Genomic DNA, 16,896 nt, shown 5'->3' on the forward strand with positions numbered 1-16,896 from the left:
ATGGGAAGACCAAGGCAACTGTTCTTCACGCTAGTGGATCCTTCATCCTAGACAGAAAGTTGTCAACTTTGTTGTTAATCTGGACGAGGGACAGATCTACGTCCGGATAATCCCATTTTTGACATATCGAGAGGAAGATGTCGGGGTGAAGGGACCATTCTCCCGGAAACAATAGTTGGCGACTTAATAGTCCGCCTGCCAATTCTCTATCCCTGGAATGGACATTGCTGATAGACAAGGTATGTTGCTTTCTGCCCAAGCTGGAAAATGATTCACTTCTTTTTGGACTGCATGACTTCTCGTGCCCCCTTGTGATTGATGTAAGCCACAGCTGTGGCACTGTTGGATTGAATCCTGACAGGACAATTCCGTAGCCTGAGCGTCCAGAATTCCAGGGCCAGATGTACTGCCCTAATTTCTAGAACGTTGATGGACAGGGTCCTTTCTGGTTCTTGGACCATTTCCCCTGGACAGAAGCTTCTTACAGGAGTGCTTGCCAACCTAGAAGGCTGGCGTCCGTTGTTACCATTTTCCAAGATACTGGTAAAAAAAGAATTTCCATTTTTGGAGGTTGCTGATATTAACCACCAATTGAGGCTCAGACACACCTAGGTGGATGAGAGTACTGGAAAAAAAACAAAGCCTGAACCTTCTTGTTCCAGACCGACAGAATAGCGTTTTGTAGCAGTCTTGAATGAAACTGCGCATAAGGAACGGCCTTGAAGGAGGCCACCATTTTCCCTGATAATTTCATGCACATCTGAATGGAAGGATTTCTCTTTGCTTTGACAAGTTGAATCAGTTCTTTAATGGAACCGATTCTTGCCTGGGGTAGGAATACCTTCTTTGTATGGTATCTATGACTAGCCCCAAGTACTGTAATCTCCTTGATGGTTTTAAGGAGGATTTTTCTAGATTGAGTATCCAACCTAGGCATTCCAGGTAGCTTACAGCAGTGATTCTTTGGTTTAGGCCAGAGACTGATTGATCTACTAAAAGCAGATCGTCTAAATAGGCTAGGACTTATGCCCTGGGCCGTTAACCTAAGGGAGGTGTCAGGAATTTTGTGAATACCCGTGGAGCAGTGGCTAGACCAAATGGCAGAGCCGCAAACTGAAAATGCGATTTTCTACTTCAAAGCGTAGAAATTTCTGATGAGCGGGAAATATCGGCACGTGGAAATCTGCATCTTTTATATCGATTGATGCCAAAACTCTCCTCCTTGCAAAATGGAGACCACCAATTGGATTGACTCCATGCGAAAGGACCAGATATTTAAGTGCCGGTTCAGATCTTTGAGATCTAAAATAGGACTTACTTCCCCGTTTGGTTTTGAAACCATGAAAAGGTTTGAATAAAACCCTGAACTCTGTTCCTCTAAGGGAACCTCCGATATCACCTCTTGAGATAAAAGATGATCCAGAGCTAAAAAGAGAGACTTTCTTTCCCCTGGATTTCTGGAAACATTTGATTTTAGAAAACGAGGAAATGGGAATTCTCGGGACTCTAGTTTGTAATCTAGAGAAACTGAGGAAGCCCCCCCACTGTCCTGACATTGTTCCTGCTAGATTTGGAAATTGCAGAAGCCTTCCCTCCACCTGAGCGAGCGGGGGCACGCCTTCATAAGGAGGCCTTAGCATTTTGCTTTGCAGGCTACCTGCCCCAAGACCTCTTCTGGCGCTGGGACTCTTGGTCTTGATGGTGGAGGCCGTCGAGACTGCCTAGGGGCATATGCTCCTGGTACTGGAGAGGAAGCATGCTAAAATGAGAAATGTTTGAACTTCTTCTTTTACTGGCAAAAGAGAACTTTTCCCATTAAAAAATCCTTTGGATATATTTATCCAGATCCTCTCCAATAACTGCTCACCATGAAAAGGCAAACTGGCTAGGAGTTTTTTACATGGTGCTTCGGCTGACCAATTTACCAGCCACAGGACTTTGTGTATGTACTAGTCCCAACATAAGGGTCGTGAGGCTTAAATGATAGAATTTTTCATCGCATCCACCATAAAACATAGTGCATTTGATATGCCATCCCATTGTTGGGCCTGCTGATCAAGAAGAATCTTAAGTATCTCTACAAACTGATCCTTTTATAGACTGAGATACCCCAATTGCCATAAGAATTGGCTGCGCTACTGAACCTGCCAGAGACATGTTGTTCTTAAACAGGAGTTCCAACTTTTTAACTGTTGGATCTTTTATCATTTGCGCATTGTCTATCGGACAAGTGGGATTTTTATTCACCGAGGTGATTGCAGCATAAATTGCTGGAACCTCCTACTTCTTATAGAATTCTTCCTCCATAGATACACTTTATTGGAGGAAAAAAACAGCTTATCCAGGTGTTCCCATTCTGAATATATCAGCTTTTTTAGCCATGAATGGATAGGAAAAACGTCCCCAGACAGGGAAGGTTAGTGATCCCAACCAGAGGTGGGCTCATCACTAGACTGCACTACAGGCAGCAAAAGGGTTAAACGAACCAATCTAGTGAGGGAGTGTACCAGAAATGTGAGATTACTCCCTCCATACTAGGATCCTCAGAAGAGGATATATTAGTATCTTCCAGGTCTCTTTGATCCCCTGCCTCTTGTACCTCAAAATGAGGGTCCTGAGCACTGGATGGGGATCTGCTATGATTGAACCCACTATGGAAAGTGATCATAGCATCAATCTTCTTTTCCACTAGAAATGGTAGAAGAAAAACCATCCTGTGTGATATATATACAGGAACTGAAGATTTCAGCGCTGCTGCAACACCAGTCTCCCCTGACAGCTCATTCTGACTAACCGCATCACTCTCAGAGCAGGATGACATTCTTTTGGACATGGATTTAGGTTGTTTGTAAAATAATCAAACCACTACCACTCAAAGCCTAATGTTCAAAACAGAGGCACTACCAAAAGAATGCATACACTGCTAGGCTATAGTCCAGCAATAAAAAATGCTGCTATTAATGCCCAGCCTGAAGCACCTGAAGCAATAGTAATAATGTGTCAAAGGAAATGCTTGTGTCACCAACCTGAAGTAATGCCACCTCTTTGCTCTTGTGTCCCTCCACAGCCTGCAGCAGCACCCAGGGTGCTTTTAAAAACTTCCTCCATGTGTTCCTGGCGTTGGAGAACGCCGACGCCGTTATCTACACTCCCCCCCCCCGCGCTGTTTTATGACTCCACCCTCCTTTTCAAAAGGACGGGTTTTCCCGCACGAGCGGCAGGCTATAGGTTCCACTGGAATCCCGAGCCGGTCCGGCGGGGGGGGGGGTAAAACAACCGCTAGCTGGCCACAGCATTGGGGAAATTCCAGCGCAGGGGCTACTGACAGGAGGACAAGTTACCCCTTCTTACCAGAGGATCTTGCTGCTTTGCCAGAGGAGAAGGAAGAAGTGTTCGCTCCTGACATAGTGGCTGTTTCCAGCATGAGGTGGTGAGTGCTCAATTCAGCCCCCAGTGGTGAAACATAGACATGACAACATTATACACTTAAAGGAGACTTTTCATAAAAATTTCAAAATCTCCACTTACCTTTTCCCGCCGCAGGGTTTTCTGTGGTAAACCATCAGACCCAATCTTCACCCTTCACGGTGGGCTCCATAAAACCTTCAGGAACAGGGGAACCTCGAGGTATCCCACAATCCTGGACCTGCAACAGCACCCTGCCAGTAAAACTTTATTGGCCTTACTACCAAAAGTACTGGATCCCAGGGTCCAGCTCTCTAGAAAGAGAAGTATTCGCAAGCAAAAACCTCGTTTCTTCGGATATGAGGCCCGGGCACCATTCAACCTGGCCTGAAAGACACTCTGAATGGATCCGGTCAGCATGGCTAGCCCCAGCAAGGATTGTTCCAGTGGAGCTCAGCACAGCACATCTTTACTCGTGACCAACACCTTAGACACTGGCAAAAAAACCTGAATACTCCCAGTAGTGGGAGGGGTTATATAGGGAGTGCACTTGTTAATTTAGGGTGTGCCAGTGTCCATCACCTAAAGGTGGCTTATAACCCACAGACGGAATGTGGCCTACCAGCGCTGTGTGTATGTGTATAAGGACACACAGCCCGGGATCAGGAGCGTGCCTACACGGGTACCCCCTTAGCACATGGCTTTCTGAGGAGGCACCTACAGGAAGGAGAAATGGACAGCGCCAGTAGGGGACTCCAGAAGAGAAGGTAAGGGACTGCTCTGTAAAATATCATTGCACAGAGCAGGTATGACATTTTTTTTATTTTAAAGCAAAAAAGAAAATCCTTTAGTATCACCTGTATCACTTTAAGATTGCATCCTTAACACACAATTGTCAATCCTTCTGTTTCCCTCTTAAAGATTTAAATATGAAAAAAAGGATACAAATGTAATCCCATAACATTCTACTTATATAATTACCAACTGGGAAGACTTTTTACAAAGATTTACCGTATTTGGAGAACAAGGCCTCTAGGTCTGTCTCAGTGCAGCTGTAGGGCAGATTTCGGACAAACAGTCTTCCAGATTCTGATAAATCCTCCTGCAGCTCGGAATCACTATTCTTCTTTTCCCATGGTCTACTATGTATTTTCTCTGAGACTGAATTGGCCTTTGCTTGCTCAGCCCGAAACACTTCTATGTATCTTCCACCTATAAGACATTGCTACAGTATCAACAATCACAGTCTGTTAACAAAAGATTAAAGCGGTTATAAACCCTGTTTGGTAATTTTCACCTACAAGTATGCCCATAATAAGGCTTACCGGTAGGTAAAATGAATATCTTCTAAAACATGCACCGTTTAGGAGACAGTCGTCCTGCATGCAGCCAGTGACATCACCAGCACATGCACTCCTAAGGTACGGTGTACCTTGCCGGAACTTCACAGCTTTGTGTCGGGAACCATGGGAAGAAAGACAGGGGGAACATATCCACCATCTCAGCGGCGACTTTACAGCGCTGGAGGGCTTAGTTCCAAGGTGAGTATTTCATAATGTACTAGTATGCGATGCATACTAGCACATTATGCCATTGCCTTTCAGGGTTTTTTTTTGAACATTCGTAGTTTACAACCGCTTTAACTAAAGCCTGGTACAGACGGGCCAAATATCGGCTGGTTCAATAGAAACCGGCCAGCATTCGGCCTGTGTGTACGGCAGCCTGTCCGACAGAAGTCAGCCGAACGTCAGGCTTTTGTAGAACGGGCATGCCAGAAAAACACCTGCAAATCGGCATCCAATCAGTGCTCGCAGCCAATGGGTGGGAGGCAGTCCCCCGTCAGAACACAATAGCTTGGTGGGAAGATCGCCGTACTAACATTTCCTAGGTAGTACAGAGAGCTCCTCGCAAGCTCCTCAGTTTGTTTTGTTCAGCCCCCAGGGCTGAAAGTAAAAAAAAAAAATCATACTATTAGAGGTCGACCGATATATCGGTCGGCCGATATATCAGCCGATATTTGGCTTTTTTTACTTAATCGGCATCGGCAGATTGTGCTGATAAAAAAAAGCCGATTATAACTTCAGCGGGACTTGCAAATGACTTCTGTAATAGAAGTCAATTGTAAGTTGTCTGAAGGTTTCTTCTCTCCTCCTCTGGGCAGCCTGCCAAACCTGATAAGAAGATACATTTGTATCTCTTCGGGTTCTTTTATCAATAGACTGAACTCAGTGTGTAGAAGTTCTCAGTTTAACCATTTAAAGACTAAATCTTTTTTGACATTTGTTGCTTACAAGTAAAAATTCTGTATTTTCTGCTAGAAAATCACTTGGAACCCCCAAACATTATATATATATATTTTTTTTAGCAGAGACCCTAGGGAATAAAATAGCGTTTGTTGCAATATTTTATGTCACACGGTATTTGCGCAGCGGTCTTTCAAACGCAATTTTTTAAAATAAAATACACTAATTAAAAAAAAAAAATAAGCAGTAAAGTTAGCCCATTTTTTTTCGTCCAAAAGTTTTGGTTACCTGTTTTTGTGTATTTAATATTTAAGATATAGTTTTTTTTTTAATCTAAATTATACATACAAGTGAACTGATTGGAGGTTTGTTTTGTTCAATAAATGTTTAAATGTAAAAAATTTTCTGTATCACTTATTACTTAAGGTTGCTTTCACACTGGAGCGGGCAGGCGTTGACGGTAAAACGCTGTTAGTTTTAGCGGCACTATTCGGCTGCTAGCGGGGCGCTTATAACCCAGCTAGCGGCCGAGGAAGGGGTTAAATGCGCCCCTGAAGTGCTGCTGCCGAAATTTCAATGGGCAGGAGTGGTGGAGGAGCGGTATACACCACTCCAAAGACATCCTGCCAGCGCATCGCCTCAGTGTGAAAGCACTCGGGATATCACACTGAGACTGTAGGGAAGCCGTTTTACAGGCACTTTACAGGCGCTATTTTTAGCCCAAAAGCGCCTAAAAAAATGCCCCAGTGTGAAAGGGGTCTAACTGTTAGATTTTATGAGATGAAGGGGGAAAAAAAAAAGAAAAAAAAAAAATCGGCCTAATATATCGGCCCAAAAAAATCGGCATCACATATCGGCCATCGGCCACCGCGATTTCTAAATATCGGCATCGGCCAGAGAAAAACCCATATCGGTCGACCTCTACATACTATGTACCCAGCATACGGCTGTGTTCAGAAGGATGTTTAAACAGAGGTGTCTGGCAGTTTTGGGAATGATTAGTATACTAACGAAGCGACTCATTACGCATGTGGGGCCCAAATGTCAAGACCAGTTCTTAGGTAGCGACTGGCCTTTTAGTTTCACTCATGCTCATTGCAACCATTGTAACACAACCAAAAGAGCACTTCAATCACTGTCAAAATGCTGCCCTAAGAATTAGTTAAATATTCTGAAGCTGTGCATATAAAACAATATACGTATGACTATAGAATGCACATGATTATCATAAAACTCCAATTAAAATTATTTTTATCAAGAGTTTTCAGAGTTCATGTTATTAACAAAACTGGGCAACTTACGTGTGGAGTCACGCAGAATACTTATAAAAAGTAATAACTAATAACAATTCTTTCACTTGACTCTACAACATCTTTATCCAACCAATAAAAATCCTATACAATAATATAGAACAACTGTAATGTAACCAAATTGAGTCATGCATATTATCACCTTGTATTAGAGTTGCACGATTCTGGCTAAAATGAGAATAACATTTTTTTTGCTTAGAATAAAGATCACGATTCTCTCACAATTTTTGCGGCGTAACATCATCTTTGACATTATACAAAAAAATTGGGCTAACTTTACTGTTTCGTTTTTTAAAAATTCATTAAATTGTATTTTTTCCCAAAAAATTGCGCTTGAAAGACCGCTGCGCAAATACAGTGTGACATAAAATATTGCAACAACCGCCATTTTATTCTCTAGGGTCTCTGCTAAAAAAAATATATATAACATTTGGGGGTTCCCAGTAATTTTCTAGCAAAAAATACTTATTTTAACTTGTAAGCAACAAGTGTCAGAAAAAAGCTTAGTCTTTAAAGAGGAACTCCAGTCTGCTTACATAACCTGTAATAAAAACATCTTTGCCATTCTGAAGCTTCCCTCCAACCACTTTGCATATTATTTTATATATAATGTGATTCTGTACTTGCCAAATATGCTGCACAAATCTCCCTCCACGAAGTCTGGCTGCATCCATTTTAACTGTGGGCAACTGATGCTGCTGCCTGTTCACTTCCTGGATTTACACAGACACACAGAGGCCCACCTCCAGCTCTGCAGCTCTCATTGGCTTTCTTATGACTCATCCCCACTCCCTTCCTGGCAAACTCTCACGAGAGTGAGAGAGAGAGCTGTGCATGATGTCATAAGCCTAGGCTAATGACCAGACAAGAAACAGGAAGTGGGCTGTATAAGGTATTTACTGGCAGAAAAAAAAAATTTACTACTATCCAAAGTTAAAACAACAAGGGCAGAAGATTTATTAGATGGAAAGATGAAAAAATGACTGAAGGTCCTCTTGAAGTTGTTAAACTTACCTCATTTACAGACCAAAGTTCATTCCTTTGATCTAAAAGAACTATATCTTAAAATGTTTCTCTTTATCTCCACCTAAGCAATGTTGTGATAAAACTTGGCAGGCTGCCTGGGGGTTTCTTTTTGTCAGCTGTCAGAACTGAGCAAAGAACTCTCTGCACTTGTGACATAAGATAAAGCGATTTTAGGATTGTGAGGAGAGTTGAATCGCGATCTCCACTCTTTAACGATTAACTCTGCAGCTCTACCTCGTATATATTAGATAAAACTGCAGATGAATGAAAAACTCAGTTACAGATCAAGTGACAGCAAACAAACAAATGCCACTGCATCCTCCAAAATCACAGAATTAGTCACTCACCCATATAATCCTTGTTTTTCTTAAGGGCTTTTTGAATCTCATCTTCACTTTTAAAATCCACAAAGATATAACCTAGACAACAGACATACAAGAATGAGTACACCAATGTTTTGTTTTCTGCTAGATTAAAATACTGCATGACACCAAGTAGGTCTGAACTTGTGACGGACTGAAAGTCACCAGCCATGAGGTTCTACAACTTTTAGGGTCTGACTAATGCAGTCCATACATGGGTCGAATTCCGAACAAATTTTCTTTAGAAAATCAGAAATTTTATGCGTTTTGTAATCCAATGGTGTCCCCATTGATTTCGAAATTTGACCAACCAAGCCTTCAATTTCAACTCATGTTGCTACAGAAAATTTGTGGCCCATGAATTTTCTTTTCTTTCCAGGTCACAGCTCATGCTCATTTCTTTTTCAATTATATTTCTCAAATTCGATGGCCACACGAAAATCACCCATTGCTGCAGCCCACTAATGGTGTAAAATTCGAACAAATTTTTTTATTTTTCTAAAGAAAATTTTTTCGAATTCAACCCATGTATGGCCAGCATAAAGATCCAAAAATAAAACAAAAAAGTGTACTGTTGTACTTGTGACAAAACTTTGCAATTTTGCTCTGACCACTACAATGCTTATAGTGGTCAAAATCATGCAGCAGTGTGACGTCAGTTGCTATAGCTGCGAGTCCGGAGCAATTTTATGTACCCTTATTGTATTGTATTTCATGGGAAGTTCTATTATTGTAGACATCAGTTAAATAAATTACTACACTATGGCCACATCTTCTACTCTTTTGTGAGCTTTATTGCTGCAGCTTAGATTGATGTCTATACCTGGGTATGAGAAGGTTGCATTCAAAAGATGCTTAAAGGCTAAGTTCACCTATGGGGACATGTTCCACCTGTTTTTAGGATGTAATCTGTTCCCACTGCTGCAGCCACAGCCCGCTGCTTGTTTTCCCTGTGGCAGCAGTACAGGGAACGTTCTCCGTACTAGCTGTCACTTTTTGAAAATAACGCGGCTGTGTCAGACTCCGCCCACATCATTCATACACAGAGCTCTGTATATGAATGAACTACAAGTCCCGACATCCTTTGCGGCTGTTGGCTTGCAGTTCTCAATGTAGTTCATTGATTCTTCCTGTCAGACTGCAGGGGCTTCCTTGTAGGAGGTACGAGTAAGCAGATACACTGACAGCTGACAGTCTGCAGGAGACCTGCATGGTATCAGTGATCTGCTGATCTCTGGTGCAAGGCTTTACAGGCTCCTGCAACAAAAAATAATAAATGCACATTTTTCTACCTGCAAAAAAATGTGCATTTATAATTTTTTTCTTTTTTTTTAAGTGAACTTATCCTTTAATCTTTGTGGTATGTCCATTTGCTACGCAGCGGGTAGCATTTATTTCTGGTGAGGTGGAGGTGTCTTTCACAAAGGAAGCATTTAATTTTGGATCTGGTGGAGGACTGATTTTTTTGCATGAATGTGGATGGACTTTGAGTGTTTCACTATTCATTTTTTTTATTTTAGACTGCGTTAATATTTTGATTTAGGAACTACAAATAATTATTTTTGTTTATATGCTGCATTTTATCGCAGTGCCCTGTTCAGAATCGCATGGCACTGTACAGCAGTGAAGCGCATCCTGCTGCTGTACAGTGACATGAATTAAGTGTACAATTTATACACTTCAAATAAAGTTTGTACAAAAACAAAAACAAAAAAAAAAAAAGGAAGCGGTTTGTGATGTGCTGAATCGCTCCCCATAACACAGTCTGAAACAGACAGCTGTTGGAGAGGTAAAGCACTCCAGCGGCTGTCCGTTCCCATGTGACTACAGCCTCACATCCAGGTATGATATGAGCTGACAATTATCTCTAGCTCTAAGAGCCCTTTCACACTGAGGCAGTTTTCAGGCATTTTAGCTCCAGAAATAGCGCCTGTAAAGTGCCTGAAAACTGCCTCCAATGCTGCTGGAGTGTGAAAGCCTGAGTGCTTTCACAATGGGGTGGTGCGCTTGCGAGACGATAGAAAAAGTCCTGCAAGCAGCATCTTTGGGGCGGTTTGGGAGCGATGTATACATCGCTTCCAAAACGAGCCTGCGCATTGAAATGAATGGGCAGTGCTTCCAAAGAGCCTGAACAGCGCTTTGGAAGCGCCACAACATGATCGTTTTTAACCCCTTCTTTGGGGTTAAAAGCACCTCGCTAGCGGCCGAAAAGCGACGCTTCAACAATGGTAATGTGCCGCTAAAACGAGCGGCGTTTTACCGCCAACGCACGGGTGACCCCAGTGTGAAAGGGGTCTTAACCCTGCTTTGGCTTACCTCTCTATCCAGTTTTTTGACCTTGGTCTTAAAATAATTTGGCTTCATCGATGGGCATCCCCCCATGGAGATCCTCTGATTACAATTTGCCAATTTTTGTACTGAACTTAGTTCAATGGCTTAGGTAAATAGAAACCATTGCTCCACTGCAATATTCATATATTACATTTCATAAATCAAGATTGGGATTTTTTTTTAATGCCCAGGATAGCAAACACCTACTCATCCTTACAGTAAGATCAAACAGAATCTTACCAGTCTTGTTGCCATGGTAGTTTTTCACGATTCTAATTGCAGCTGGTTTCAGTGGCAAAAGAAATTCACGTACATTTTGCTTAAAGTAAAATTGTGGAAAAAATGTGTTACATTTAGACATAGGCAAAGCTTTCCATAATACCACAATTACACGATAATAAAGAAAAATGTACTGGACAGATATATCATATGCCAAAATCTGCATCGTCACAGGCCATTGTCGGGTTCAATTTGTTTGTTGTAGGATGTATAGCTGTTATCTGCTGTGAAAAGTAACAGTTTCTGTAAACCCCCAGGGATTGATCCCTGGGAACTAATAACGTATGTAATTATAGTCTAGCCTAAAAAAGTGAGCATACAGCCTGGATGTAAATCCATGCATTTGTACATATAAAAACCATCAAGCCTGTGCCTTAACTACTTGCCATCTAGGGCAATTTTGACAGTTCTCAAATACATGTTAAAATCATATTTTTCAAAATTTTTTTTTTTTTGCTAGAAAACTACCCCAAACTTTATATATTTTCTAAAAGCAAAGACCCTGGAGAATAAAATGGTGGCTGTTGAACTTTTTTGTGTCACATGATGCTTGAGCAACTGTTTATCAAATGCAAATTTTCAGGTAAAAATACACTTAAATGAATTTTAGAGCCCACAAACACTTTTTTTAAAAAGATGATGTTGCGTCGAGTAAACAGATAACAAGCATGTCAAGATTTAAAATTGTGCACGCCTGTGAAATGAGGACAAACTACGGTACTTAAAATTATCCATAGGCGATGCTTTAAAACCCTTTATGGGTCACCAGTTTAGAGTTAAATTTGAGCTCTGGCGCTAGAATTATTGCTCTCACTGTTGTTCACAGAGATATCTCACGTGTGGTGCAATCAATGTTTACATATGCATGCAGGACCTACATGAGCGTTCACATTTGCAGGGGAATGGGGGTGCTTTACATTTTTTTTTTTGATTAACTTTTATTTACATGTTTCTTTTATTTATTTTTTTTCATTCAAAATTACTGCTATCACAAGGGCTTCCCTAGCCAAACACAACACTAACACTGGAAATTATCAAATTCTTTTTGCTTCCGGCTTCACTCATCACAGAGGAGATGGGGGAATGGATATTCCTCCATCTCTACTGTGGGCAGCTGGCTCCCTGTTGGAATGAGAGAGACTGGGAATGGCAAAGGGTTCCCCTTCTAAGTCCTGCAAAAGCAACTCAGATTATTTTTACCTGAAAGTCAATCGCCAGCTCTAAAAATTGATACCAGGATAATGGCTGCTGAGGCTGTATATGATACCAGGATAATGGCTACTTAGGCCATATAATTATATATATATATATCGCCTAAGGAGGGGAAGTTAAGGCCGAATCCAGCTAAAGCATTTTATTTTAGAAAAAGTTAAGAGACTGTCAGGCTTGGGTTCTTTTCTGCATTACATTTAGGGAGATCTTCCTTTAACTCCCATCAGGACAGTTCTACAATGAGGACGAAGACAAAAATAGAATTATTGTACTGACCGTACAATCCTTTTCCTGGAGTCCATTGACAGACACAGGATATCTTAAACTTTTCAGTTATATTGCTGCCTACAGGAATATTGGACACTAGCAAGCCAAAAAACTGTGGGCCTAGGAAAATCCCTCCCACCACCAGCATGCCTCCGTTTTGTAGCAAAGCAGTAAAAAAAGCATGATCATTAACAGAAGGGTGATCTGATCAACAGAGCAAATAACTTCCAATAGGCTCATAAAACAGGAAAAAACAGAGGAATGCCCGATATAAGCTATCAGATGAGGCTGCAGCATCTACCTGGTACAACTTAGAGAACGTGTTAACAGAAAACCAGGTGTCTTGCAAATTTGGTAAAATGTTGCTCAATGTGGAAAGGCCCATAATGCACTCACAGATGTAGTAGAGCTTGCCTTGATGGAACCTTCTCCTTTTGACCATAAGCTTGAATGATGGTCTCTCTGATCCACCTGAGAGACTCTCTCCAAACCACATCCAATGAATGGAGGGAAATTTCTTTTTGGTGAAGTGGAGCCAGACAGAGGGACAGAAGAATAATATCCTGATTGAGGTAAAAAGCAGAAACTCTTTAGACTAGAAAAAAGTCCTGAAAGTCCATCTCAGCTGATCAATCAAGGATTAGAGCGACTCAGTCTCTGTGGCTGATGACTGTAAAGCTGCTAAAGCTACAGGCAAATCAGATATAGAAACTGCAGGAGACATTGCGGGAGTTTAGTTGTGGCTTCTGCAAGTAAAGTCAACAAATAACTGGGTGATTTGGGTCACATATTCTTGCATGACTGTTGTAAAAACCTCAGCTGAGTGGGAGATTGCCCAGCCACACCCAATAGGGCCAAAGATGACTCCAAGGACAGAACAGACTAATAGCAGAGAACATGGCTTCAGACCCAATAGTAAAAATGTGTGATGGGGCCACCCAGTACAGCAGGACTGTCCCCTCTCCCCCATGTCTAGAATTAGACATGTTGTTACCATATGGCAGTAAGGCAATATATAAGCACAGGACAAGAGGAAAGGTTCCCACAAAACCCAAACAGCCAGTAGCAGGTGAGGGTCAAACGAACGTGGGTTATCAAAGTCACTATAGGTGTGCAGCAGGAACAGATTGAAGGCCGAGGGTGACATGGTGGAAGGCTGCAATCAATGTCCCAGCAGCAATGCAAAGAAATGATTGATTAAAAGGAAAACAAAGATGCTACTTAGTCGTAACACAGCAGAGCTGTAAAAAAAAGATGTCCACTCTCCAAGGACACTAGGGAAAAACTGAAGCATGCTTCTCGGATAGCCTACAGGTTTTTTTTGTTTGCTAGTATCCAATCCTCTTGTAGGGGGCAGTGTAATCCAAACGTTTAAAGCGGGTTTAAACCCACAAGAAACTTTAATATATCGCAGCTTACTAATTCGTAGATGTGATGGCTGCATTAATGTTATTTTTTAGCCTCTCTTTTAATTTTTACCTGGTGATCAAGCCAGTAAATCTGTTTTTTTTCAACAGAACAAGCTTTCCTGCTGATGTAGCAGAGGTTTGAAACATTTAACACAGACAGGGGTGCTTACAATGATTGGCTTTTGTTTAGGGTAAGCTTTTATCTCCCAAAAAAAAAAAAAAAAAAAGTTGCTGTAATTACATAAAAAGTATTAACTGGCATTTGGCTTCAATTTGCTGGTGGACCTAAATCTGCTAGTGCATCTAACACTCCCCTCCCCCAAGACTGACAATGCTGCTGTCCAAAGGTGTCGCTCTGTGCTCCTTCATCCAGAGTGTAGGCAATTTAATACAGGAGGTGTATTAGCCAGCAAGACCTTCAGATGAAAAAAGACAAACAAATGCAGCCACCAATTCTAATGGCTGGTAAGCTGCAAAATATTACATTTTTTGTTTTGTGTTTAACACTACTTTAAGGCTTCCTGTATGCCTCAATGGACAAGAAAATGTTTTCTCGTATCCAGTAACTCTCCTGTAACTGCTGAAATGTACAAAGGACATTATTAAAAAAGGACCATTACTGAGAAGAATACGTATATGAACTCTGCTTTCTTTAATTTCTTAGATTTTTCTCCAGATTTACATGCAAACCAATGCTTCCAAGCAAAAGTGGTGGTGACAAATAGCACTCCCAAAAAAAGAAAAAAAATGAAAAAAACAAAACAAAAGAAATGGCGTTTCAGCAGGCACATGATAATTTTACATAAATATAATATATATATACTCCGATCAGCCATAACATTATGACCACTGACGGGTAAAGGGACTATCCCATTACAATGGCATCTGAAAAAATGGTGGGCTATATTAGGCAGCAAGTAAACATGTTGTCCATGAAGTTGATGTGGTGAAAGCAGAAAAAAAATGGGCATCGCAGTTTGTTGTGTATGGGGCTGTGAAGCCCATGGTAACCCATCTCCATAGCCAAAAGCTTCTACAATAGTCACATGAACATCAGAACTGGACTATGGAGCAATGGAAGAAGGTGGCCTGGTCTGATGAATCACGTTTTCTTTTATCATGTGGATGGCTGGGTGCGCATGTGTCACTTACCCTGGGGAAGCGATGGCACAAGGATGCGGTATAAAAAGGCAAGTTGGGAGAGGCAGTTTGATGCTTTGGGCAATATTTTGCTGGGAAACCTTGGGTCCTGCCATTCATGTGGATGATACTTTGGTGTCCATGCCTCAATGGGTCAGGGCTGTTTTAGCAAAAGGGGCCATACTCCATATTAGGTGGGTCGTGATAATGTTATGGCTGATAGAGATATGTATGTGTATATATATCGATCTCCATCCCCACACACAGTATTGTTTGGACAAATTGGTTGATAAACTTACTTCAGTTACATTGAATGGTGCACCCCTCAGCTTAATAGTATATGGAGTTGTAGGCTCATTTTGAACAGCTATTTTCTGGGGGAAAAAAATCAATTTGTAATTATGTGACTATGGTGTAAAATGCAACTTCTTCAGCAGTTTGAACCAGAAAGATTGACAAACGTTAAAAATATTTTGTTTAAAGGAAATTTCAGTGCTTGGGGGAAACAAACAAAGTGAAAACATACAAAATTGATGCCGATAATGTCCTTTGTGGGAATCAGCCTAAAGTTGGCCATACACGGATCGAAATTCAGCCGGTTCAGCAGAGACCGCCCAAATTTCATTCCATGTATAGGCACCCTGCTTGTACACAAGTCAATCTATCGACTGACTTGTGTACAACCAGCCTGTCGGGTTTTTCAACATCAAATAGTGTTGCCAGCACTGCCCCATCATCAGAACACAATGGCACTGCAGTAGGATTCCCTCATCCACTATTAATAAGTGGATGAGGTAATCGGATCTTTTTTTTTTTTCATCTAACCCGCTGGTTGAAAAAAAAAAATTATGAATTAGTGCTGCTGCTGCATAATCATGCATGTTTCACTGTATTTTTGTAATGCATTTTTATGATTATTGCATTTTATGAAGGAGGAGACTGGTTGTTAAACACAAATCCCTTTCAAAAACGCACCAAAACAACATACTCAGAGGTGCTGAAAACTTTCAGACTTGCGAGTGTAGTCAGATAAAGGAAAATTTCAAAACAAGATAAATAGGTCTGGAGAGTTTATTCCCACATAGCAGTTTCCCTCAACGGCCACCCAACAGTAGCTCAAACCATAGATATACATAGAGCAGGGCCAAATCAAAATCAGATAAAAGAGTCCAAGATAATTATAATAGTTGAGAAAAAAAGGCATATAAAAACAAACAGTCTGTAAAGTTCACCATGCACTATCCAATCTGATAATACAATCTCCTTTAGAGCCAACATCAGCCATATAGTGCAAGGGTCTACCTGATTGGATAGATAGGTGTGCGCTCTATAGTTCTGGTAAATCTAAAGGCAATTGTATATCAGTGTATGGCCACCTTTATACAACTAAAAAGACTAGTCCCGCTTTCTGAGCCATTAATTGTTAATGCCATCCTAATGCCGCGTACACACGGTTGGACTTTTCAGCTACAAAAGTCCGACAGACTTTCGACAAGACTTTCTAACGACCGGACTTGCCTACACACGATCACACAAAAGTCAGACGGATTCATACGTGATGACGCACACCAGACTAAAATAAGGAAGTTGATAGCCAGTAGCCAATAGCTGCCCTAGCGTCGCTTTTTGTCCGTCGGACTAGCATACAGACGAGCGGATTTCTGGGTCCGGCGGAGTTACAACGTAAAGATTTGAAGCATGTTCCCGAATCTAAAGTCCGTCAGATTTGCGCCTGGAAAAGTCCGCTGAAAGTCTGGGGAAGCCCACACACAATCGGATTGTCCGCCGGACTTGGTCCGTCGGCGCCCGTCAGACTTTTGTAGCCGAAAAGTCCGACCGTGCGTACGCGGCATTAGTGTGGAAGCAAACACGCATTTGCTGCATGCAAAAACATACGACAAATCAAGCAAAA

General features: G+C 41.5%; 1 protein-coding gene across 1 annotated transcript in view; it reads right to left on the bottom strand.

Annotated features, from left to right (window-relative positions):
- Window positions 1-16,896, bottom strand: part of RBM19 (RNA binding motif protein 19) — a 135,105-nt gene that overhangs the window by 82,881 nt on the left and 35,328 nt on the right. The window contains exons 7-10 of the mRNA XM_073630304.1: window positions 15,284-15,358; window positions 10,918-10,996; window positions 8,332-8,403; window positions 4,417-4,617 (exon numbers count right to left, since the gene is read on the bottom strand). Of these exons, the coding sequence (XP_073486405.1) occupies window positions 4,417-4,617; window positions 8,332-8,403; window positions 10,918-10,996; window positions 15,284-15,358 (427 nt within the window). The remainder of the gene's footprint in view (window positions 1-4,416; window positions 4,618-8,331; window positions 8,404-10,917; window positions 10,997-15,283; window positions 15,359-16,896) is intronic.

The sequence above is a fragment of the Aquarana catesbeiana genome, linkage group LG01 (genome assembly GCF_042186555.1).
Source record: "Aquarana catesbeiana isolate 2022-GZ linkage group LG01, ASM4218655v1, whole genome shotgun sequence".
Classification (NCBI taxonomy): Eukaryota; Metazoa; Chordata; class Amphibia; order Anura; family Ranidae; genus Aquarana; species Aquarana catesbeiana.